This window comes from Pristiophorus japonicus, chromosome 21 (genome assembly GCF_044704955.1).
Source record: "Pristiophorus japonicus isolate sPriJap1 chromosome 21, sPriJap1.hap1, whole genome shotgun sequence".
In the NCBI taxonomy this organism is placed as follows: domain Eukaryota; kingdom Metazoa; phylum Chordata; class Chondrichthyes; family Pristiophoridae; genus Pristiophorus; species Pristiophorus japonicus.
This window is the reverse complement of record NC_091997.1, coordinates 8,402,278-8,411,742: the sequence shown is the minus strand read 5'-3', so window position 1 is coordinate 8,411,742 and position 9,465 is coordinate 8,402,278. Positions and strand designations below refer to the sequence as shown.

At 42.1% G+C, this 9,465-nt stretch overlaps 1 protein-coding gene across 1 annotated transcript; it reads right to left on the bottom strand.

The window, feature by feature from the left end:
- Window positions 1-949: 949 nt before the first annotated feature.
- LOC139234049 (glucose-6-phosphatase catalytic subunit 1-like) lies at window positions 950-7,956 on the bottom strand. The gene is made up of 5 exons (XM_070864917.1): window positions 7,724-7,956; window positions 5,922-6,031; window positions 5,108-5,213; window positions 1,893-2,008; window positions 950-1,461 (listed from the first exon to the last, which is right to left on the bottom strand). The coding sequence occupies exons 1-5, from the start codon at window positions 7,951-7,953 to the stop codon at window positions 950-952; spliced, it is 1,074 nt and encodes a 357-aa protein (XP_070721018.1). The 5' UTR covers window positions 7,954-7,956.
- Window positions 7,957-9,465: the final 1,509 nt, after the last annotated feature.

Below are 9,465 nucleotides of genomic sequence, written 5' to 3'. Positions count from 1 at the left end.
AAAACATTTTTACAGCTATTACATAACAGAAAGCCTGTACCCAACCATAATGGTCGACAATTGTATGCAAAAGGTCAGAGTTCTCTGTTTCTTATTTGATTTCCTAGTTTCTTTATTCTCCTGTTCAGCTCCAGACTGCTCTCCCTCCTTACAGGGAGAGTAAGCTGAGTGAGCCACAGACTCTCGCACATCTCTTTTCTTGCCGTTGTGATGTGCAAGCTAGTTGCGGATGCCCGTTCCAAAGCACAAGACAGATGGAGTGCCAGTTTTCCCCACGAATCACATGCAGCCGTGTGAAGTGCACATCTGAGTCACTATACTATTATTAAAAGCACCATAGTTAACCCTTTGCGCTCACCTCTTCTGGTCTGCTCACAGTATGAGCCAGGTACGCTATCCACTCTTTGCTGCTTTAAGAGTGGATAGCGTATCTGGCTCATACTGTGACTCCGAGAAGACAAGCTATCTACTGTACTAAAATAGGCCTGCTGTTTGTTTCTCCACGTTAAGGAACAAAGTTTCTAACTAGACAGTTACACATTCAGAAGTTAGCTTCTCTGTATATTTTTATGTTTTTGTGCGTACTAAAATGAAGAAGCTCAATTCGAAATAATATCTAGAAAATAATTTAAAAAAACTACAAATGACAAAATCTGAACTGAAAACCAGAAACAACACAGAAAAATAAACAGGAAAACCAGAAGGTTCATCAGCATCTGGAAAGAAAGGTGCTGGGTTAACATTCCAGTGAACTGAAACTCTGTCTCTCTCTGCTTCACGCTGTCGAGCTCTCTGTCTGTCTGTCTCTCTCTGTCTCTGTCGTTCTCTGTCTCTGTCTTTTCTCTTTTCAAATGCTGACAGACCTGCTGTGTATTTCCACAACCTTCTTTTAAAAAAAAACACTCAATAGTGCTGGGATGACCTCGAGGTGTTTCTAAGTTTTGTAACTTTAGGACTTTTTCTTCTCCCGTGGGGTTGCAAGCTGTGATACACAGTACGGGATGATCGCCACGGCGGCCAGAGGCACTGCGGCACTTTTACCGAAGGACAGTAAATAAAACAGGAATTCCCGCTGTGTCGGGGGCTTGACCGTGTCAAACAGGTGCAGGACGGTCAATGACGCTACAATGCAACCCAGTCTGAAGCTGAGCTGCCGGCCCCTCTTTCCTTTGCAGCTTTCTGCGTACATGGGGGAGTTGAGAGCTAATCCCAATCCAAACAAGGCTCCCATGTTCCTGACCAAACTAGCGAAGGGAGTGCTGTCGATATGGATCCACTCTGCTCGGGCACACCACCTCTGGGCTTTCTCCAGCGACCACAGCAGATCCACTCCCAGCACCTTCAGCAGCAGGTAAAAGCCCAGAGCGAAGGAAAACAGGAAGAGAGTGATCTTCAGATACTGCCTGAGGGTTGCGTTGTAGATTGCCTTAATCCGACCAAACAGTTCAGCCACAACCATTCCTATGAATGGAAATTCTCAATTAATATTTCATCAAATAATACATACAATATAAATGTGTGCCAATAGCAAAGCCATTTTTGAGTATTTGGTGTATTTGAAATGTAAATCCTAGCCATTTTAATACATTTTCTTCACCAGCTTTAATGCTGCTAAAACTTTTTTTCAATTTAGAGTATCTTTCAAGCACTAAAAAGACCTGGTTCCACCATAGTCACAATAACATATAGCACATCAACCTGATCACAGAGTGTCAGATTTAGGCACTGCAACTAGACAGCCATTGAATCAATTCTGTATTTATTACCCCTAGAACTCAACTATGTAAAATACCACTGAATGGGTGGAGATGTTCAAATTAATGCAAGTTCAATTAATGCACAATTAACAGAGTTGTTCAGTGATATTTGCAAATGAAAGAAGGAATCCTGACCTGAAATAACCCCCAAGAAGACCTGATGAGGGAAGTGAGTGGCCAGAAATACTCTGGATGTACAGACACAGGCCTGAATCACCCAGAATGCTGTCCAAAGCAGAGCATGGAGACACCTGGAAGAAGAGAAGGCAATTATTGTACAGTTAATCAAAGAATGAGTCCGGTACAATGAAATAGTGGAGAGGGACAATGGCATCAGTCATCCTCCATCCAAGCAGCTAATATCCATCCATCCACATTTATTTTTATATATCAGTACTATAGATTAAACTGACTAGATTGTATCGGAGGAACTGTAAGTTGAGACCTTAACACACAAGTGTACCTGTACTTACACCAACATTATTTAAATCAAAGTTACTGCTGTAGGCAGTTTCTCAATAAAGGGAAATAGGTATTCATCATTAAAATGAAAAGACAAGAATTAGCAAAGTACATTTTTACCAATCTAACTATATTTTTTGAAAGTTTAACACAGTTATTCATTTCATTAAAGTTACACTAATGTAATTTATATCACTGTGTTTAGTAACTGACTGAGAATAAGCCCTCCCCCAAACCTGGGAAAACCAGGGTAGTCACAAAGCTAAACATGATGTGCACTTGGTACAAAATTCATAATCATAATAAGCATTTATGACAATTAGAGTCAACACACACAATGCTATACTTAAGGTACTTATACATAAATATTTCAAAAACATTTATGAAGATCAGATTCAATATGATAAATGTGGCAGTGTTGATTTTAACCGTAATCAGTTAATCGTTATGCATACAGCCAGACAGTACTGACATACAGAATTGCATACATGCTGAATTGCATCCACAACTCATGTATAGAATTGCATTTTACGAACCCATATAAATCTATATAAACCCAATAGATAAAAGCAGGACTTCAACAAATTACAAGAAGACATTAATAAACTTGCAGAATGGGCAAATGAATTTCAACACAGATAAATGTGAGGTACAGGTATTACATTTTGGTTAAGAAAAATAAGGAGGTGATATTTTACTTGGAACATAAGAATTTAAATAAAGAAGAAGAGCAAAGGGATCTGGGAGTACAAATACACAAATCACTAAAAATAGCAAAGCAGGTTAATAAGGCCATAAAATGCAAACCAGGCACTAGGTCTTAGTTCTAGAGGGATAGAATTGAAAAGTAGAGACGTTATGCTAAACTTGTATCGAACTTTGGTTAGACCATGCTTGGAGTACTGCGTACAGTTCTGGTTGCCATATTATAAAAGAGATATAGAGGCACTAGAGAGGGTGCAAAAAAGATTTACATGGATGATACCAGAAATATGAGGTTATACCTATCAGGAAAAGATGAACAGGCTGGGTCTTTTCTCTTGAAAAGAGAAGGCTGAGGGGTGACCTAATAGAGGTCTTTAAAAATATGAAAGGTTTTGATCGAGTAAACACACAGAGAGTGTTTCCACTTGTGGGGAAGAGCACAACTAAAGGCCATCGATATAAGATAGTCACCAAGAAATCAAATAGGAAATTCAGAAAAAACTTCTTTACCCAGAGAATGGTGAGAATGTAGAACTCGCTACCACAGGGAGAGGTTGAAGCGAATAGTATCGATGCATTTAAGTGGAGGCTAGGTAAGCATATGAGAGAGATGGGAATAGAGAGTTATGCTGATAGAGTTAGATGAGGACAGATGGGAGGAGGCTCGAGTGGAGCATAAACACCGGCATGAACTGGTTGGGCCGAATGGCCTCCTTCCAGGACCGGAGAGTGGGGAGCACCAGTTCCCACTGTCACAGGACGGGAGAGCGGAGAGCACCAGTTCCAACTGTCACAGGACAGAGAGTGGAGAGCACCAGTTCCACCTGTCACAGGACAGAGAGTGGAGAGCACCAGTTCCCACTGTCACAGGACGGGAGAGTGGAGAGCACCAGTTCCCACTGTCACAGGACAGAGAGTGGAGAGCACCAGTTTCCACTGTCAAAGGACAGAGAGTGGAGAGCACAAGTTCCCACTGTCACAGGACAGAGAGTGGAGAGCACCAGTTTCCACTGTCAAAGGACAGAGAGTGGAGAGCACCAGTTCCCACTGTCACAGGACAGAGAGTGGAGAGCACCAGCTCAAACTGTCACAGGATAGAGAGTGGAGAGCACCAGTTCCCACTGTCACAGGACGGGAGAGTGGAGAGCACCAGATCCCACTGTCACAGGACAGAGAGTGGAGAGCACCAGTTCCCACTGTCACAGGACAGAGAGTGGAGAGCACCAGTTCCAACTGTCACAGGAGCATCCAGTCGTGCCCCGGTAACTGCCCCCAAAGGAAGTGGAGTGTGGGAAATTGCACTCCGCTTCCATTGAGGGGTGGTAAGGCCAATTCTGCGGCAGGAGCAGGACTTCCACGCTGGGGGCTAAAATTCCCGGCCCCAGAAGGTTACCGCCCCCAAGATGGGAGCCTATGCGGGGAGGCAGAGGGAAGTGGAGGGGAGACGGGGGCGGGGGATGGAGGGGAGAGTGGTGGAGGTGGGGCGCGGAGAAATCCAGGGCAGGGGACAGGAGGGGCCACATTGCAGTGAAGGTCTAGGGGGGGCGAAGTGTGTTGGAGGGGCGGGCCTGGGAGCTCTGTGCCTCGGTGCGGGGAGTGTTCGGAGTGGGGTGGACGGGTTGACTGTGCAGATGGCGGTTGGTGGATGTGGTGTGGTTGGCGTCGCGGGGGCGTGGCTCTGGGGTGGCCGGGGCTGGGGGCTCGACATCTGGGGGTGTTTGGCATTTGGGAAGGATTCTGACGGGACGGGTCGGGTTGGGTGCGGGGGAAGTGTTCCCGGTGTTGGGTGCGTCTGGAGCCGGGGGGTGGGGGGTGGGGGACACACTCTTGGGATGGGGGGGTGGGCTGTTTGGGGCTGGGATGGGGCGAGACTTCTTCACTTGGGGAGTTGTTGGCCTGTGGGGTTCTCTGCCGCGGAGAGTTGTTGATGCCAGTTCATTGGATGTGTTCGGGAGGGAGTTGGATGTGGTCCTTGCGGCTGGAGGGGGCGTGGGGGGGAGATGCTGGGGTGGGTGATCAGCCATGATCTTGTTGAATGGCGGTACAGGCTCGAAGGACCGAATAGCCAAGTCCTTCACCTATTTTCTATGTTTCTATGTTTCTATAATCCTATGTAATCCTATGTAGGACTGTACATAACTACACATATACTTGTATGTACATATAATATTTTGAAGCCTTACCATTTTTGGAAGCAGGGTTGCTTCTTCTGGAATCCAAAGGTCAGGAATGCTGTGATCATCACATACCAGACACTAGCTGAACCCATTGCATGACCAGATGGACTTCCTGTCAAGCACATCATCCAAAGACTCAATTATAAAATGGCGTTTTCTGTTGCTAAACATTCAAGTTATATTTTACAATGCATTTAAACACTTTTATCCATTTAAAAAATAAACCACAACCAATTTCAGTATGATCCACACATGAATTATATTGGAAAAATTATGAAACTGTTAATGAAAAATTAGCATGAGATGATGAACCCTTATAGACCCAGCATCTAACAGAAGAAAAGAAGTTTGGGTGTTAATAATTGCCCTGCTTTTAGAATGTTCTATTGTGAAACTCCTTTATTTTACCTAATGTTAATAACATTTGAGAGGCTTTTTTGAACACTGCAGTTTGGATTTTATTTGTCCTGTTTACCATTAAATACTCTGGAATTTAATCTAGAATGCACTTTCATTACATTCTATGAAAGATCTTTGCCTATCCGACATGAAAATCTCTCCAGATTATCATTTTAATTTAGGTAGCTAACAGATTAAAAGCATTAAGAGTGGTATTACTAACACAAAATACAAGACGAATAAGAACTTTGTTTTAGTGTTAATATCGATCTAAGATGATGAATTATTTACTTTGATGGAAAATATCAAGTAGTATTGGACTTGAAACCGCGACAGTGAAAGGAAGTCAAATGTAAAAATGATCAAGATTTAAAACTACAATTTTTGTCTTTGTCCCTTTAATACAATGCATTGCCAGTACCTGGTCCTGTTTCACAGGTGATGGGAAACTGCTGCAATAAGGGAAGAGAGGAATTAGCATAAAACTGAGTCTCATGGACCCACCAGTAAGGTCTCTGCCCAAATAAGAACCTGTAAAAGAAAGAGGGGTAAGAAGGTTAATATGTGAGCAATCTCCCATATATAATTTGCTTAAATGTCTGTGTTCTTTATTAGTTGTATTTAACTCTTCTAATAAGAAACTTCACTTACAGATAAATATGGGAAATTTGAACCACTGGCTCAGGAACAGTTAAAAGGCTTATGGCATGGGGTGGCCAAGAGCTCTGGAAAAAATGACATTGGAATCCCATTCAGGAGATTCAGGTTGGAACCTAACCAACGACTGGAATCCAAAGTTGAGATTTTCTCGCTCTTGCCAAGAGTTCAGCTGAAGTGCGTCATGGTGGTGCAGCACTTTATAGGGGGAAGGAAAGAGTTTCCACCTCTATTACAAGCTAAGATCAAATTAGAATTCTTCTGAGCTTGTCTGCTGGTTTAACCTCTGCCCAGACACCCTGAAATGTGAATTGACACATTATCACCTGAAGCTGTTCTCGAGTAATCATTTGTTTCCTCAAAAAAACAAATCCAAATTTTAAAAAATGAACATTAAGCCATAAATATTAGACTTAAAAAAGATTTATTAACCAGAGATAAGATCAAGAAACAAAGTACAAAAATAAGGTTAAATAAAGATTTATTATTTTAATATTACCTATAATTTGTCTCAATCTTCATCAATTAGAAATGGAAGAATATTTAAGACAATGTTTGTAAATAGAAATGATTCTCAGGTGGTGCAGAGTGACAGAGCTCCAATATGCTGTGCGTGAACTGATGAGGTACTTTTCTGCAGCAGCAAACTTTCGTAAAATAGGTTCCGAATGTCAGCATGTCAACATGGGAAGTTGCCACGCAGAGGTCAGAAGGTCCAAGCACTTCCCTCAGGAAAGTCAGAGATTGCTCTATACTCCCACTGCCATCTTCCTGGCAGCAAGATATAGACCAACACTGACTGTCATTTAGAGGTTGGTTTTCTGCTAGTGGCTCAGTGCATAGCACACTTGCCTCTGAGTCAGAAGGTTGTGGGTTCATAGTCCCACTCCAGGGACTTGAACACAAAAAATCTAGGCTGACACTCCAGTGCAGTGCTGAGGGAGTGCTGCACTGTTGGAGGTACTGTCTTTAGGATGAGACATTAAAACCAAGGTCCGGTCTGCTCTCTCAGGTGGATGTAAAAGATCCCATGGCATTATTTTGAAGAAGAGCAGAGGAGTTATCCCCGGTGTCCTGGCCAATATTTATCCCTCAGTCAACATAACAAAAACAGATTATCAGGTCATTATCACATTGCTGCTTGTGGGAACTTGCTGTGCGCAAATTGGCTGCAGTGTATTCGACATTACAACAGTGATTACACTCCAAGAGTACTTCATTGTCTGTAAAGTGCTTTGAGACATCCGGCGGTTGTGAAATGCGCTATATAAATGTAAGTCTTCCTTTTTTTCTTTTACCCCTTAGCCCAAAATGAAGTTGGCTGCAGGCTGACCAAGGCAGAACTAAATGCAATAAAATATGTTAAGTTATAAATATTTATCATTTTCTAAAACTAAGATTGAAATAAAAATAATTTATTTGTCCTCAATCATAAGTGCACAGGTCTCAGAACTTAAAACATGTACATCTGAGGTTAGCCTCAGTCTGCTATCCATCATGTATTAAAGTCTATTTCATTGCTCGAATTAGATCTTTATTAAAACTCCAAACTCAGAAAATACCTACCATTTAAAGATGAGGTTGAGCCAGTCTCCAACCACGGCCACCCAGATGAGTTTGACACCCACCGCCTCACACAGGTGGAACCAGATGGGAAAGAAAACAAAGAAAGTGTTTCTCAGGTCCGCAGCGAAAGAGATAAAAGTGAACCAGCTCTGGGAGTCCTTGTAGTTCAGCTGTAGATACTGCACCAGTTCTACCCCGGAGCTGTGGAGCAGGTCCATCCCCGTGTCCATTCACTGCACGTTCAGAGGGTGCTGCAGATTCGCTCGGCTTTCAGTGTGGTTTCTGGTTTTGCTCCTGGAAGGTCAGGGTTTATATTGCAGAAGAGAGTGTTTTGCTATCTTGTTATCAATTTTGTTTGCAGCCAATGATCACAAGACTTTGAACCAACCTGGTGCAAAACAATGTCAATGGCCTTTTTGGCAACAGCACCTGCGTCAAGCCGAAATCCTAACGCATGAACAGATCCACAAGGCCAACTCTTGTGAAAAACACGGGAGCTTGTTAAACCCTTAATATTCGTCACTGAAAAAACTCAGCAATCTCTGCCAATTACACCATTCATAAACTAGATAGAAGAGGGCTCATGTAGCAATAGGAAACTTGCTGACTATCAAGTTATGCAGCCAAATGACGAGTGTAAGAGAGATTGGCATCATTCAAAAGGATCTGCAGAAATTAAAAACATTTGCTATGGAATGACCTGTGGATTTTGATGCGCATATTAAAATAGAAAATATAAATAGTTGGAAATGGGTAAAAGGTTTTGGTATTGGTAGCAACTCATCAGCGCTGAATAATAGAGGTTGTAAGACTGACTCAAATATTGCTCAGTTATCTTTAGTCCGTAAAAGTTTATCAGAACTTTGTCTTCTTAATACCTTAGTTGGTTACCTCCATTAGGAGTTTCAATATAATTCATATTAGTTTGTGGCTTGATGGGCAAACTGGCCTGTCCACATTCAATGATTTCTTATGCTCTTGTGAAAGCACAAACACTACTAGCCTTGACTGAAGAATTAGGAATCAACTTTCTCTTCCCCTATTTAAAATGTATTGACTATTTGGTGAAACAATATAGTCTTGAAGTGATGAACCATTTTCTCTGCACAAATTCAAAGCTTTTTTCTCTGCACAATATCTTTCAAAATTGTACTGCAATAACTTTTTGTCCGAGGTTTCTTCAATATAAACATTTTTCTTAGACATCACAAGAGTACATTCAGGGAATCTTCTCCATAATCTAGTGTGAAAATTAAAACAATAAATGTCAGTAATTTCCCCAAACTTTCTATTGTACGGATGAATTATTGTTTATTGTAAACTCACATGCAGTTGACCTTTATTCCCAATCTTGCAATAGAATCATAGAATCATAGAAAAATTACGACGCAGAAGGAGGCCATTTGGCCCATTGTGTCCGTGTCGGTCGAAAAAGAGCTACCCAGCCTAATCCCACCTTTGCAGCACTAGGTCCATAGCTCTGTAGGTTACGGCTCTTTAAGTGCACATCCAAGTACTTATTAAATGTGATGAGGGTTTCTGCCTCTACCACCCTTTCAGGCAGTGAGTTCTAGACTCCCACCACCCCCTAGGTGAAGAAATTTTTCCTCATCTCCCCTCTAATCCTTCTACCAACTACTTTAAATCTATGCCCCCTGGTTATTGACCCCTCTGCTAAGGGAAATAGGTCCTTCCTATCCACTCTATCTAGGACCCTCAGAATGTTATACACCTCAATAAAA

Coding starts and splice junctions, on each gene's coding strand:
- LOC139234049 (XM_070864917.1), bottom strand. CDS start 7,953: ATGGACACGGGGATGGACCTGCTCCACAGCTCCGGGGTAGAACTGGTG. Junction 2,009..5,107: donor CAACCCTGCTTCCAAAAATG/GTAAGGCTTCAA, acceptor CTCTTCTTCCAG/GTGTCTCCATGCTCTGCTTT. Junction 1,462..1,892: donor CTTCTTGGGGGTTATTTCAG/GTCAGGATTCCT, acceptor TTCCATTCATAG/GAATGGTTGTGGCTGAACTG.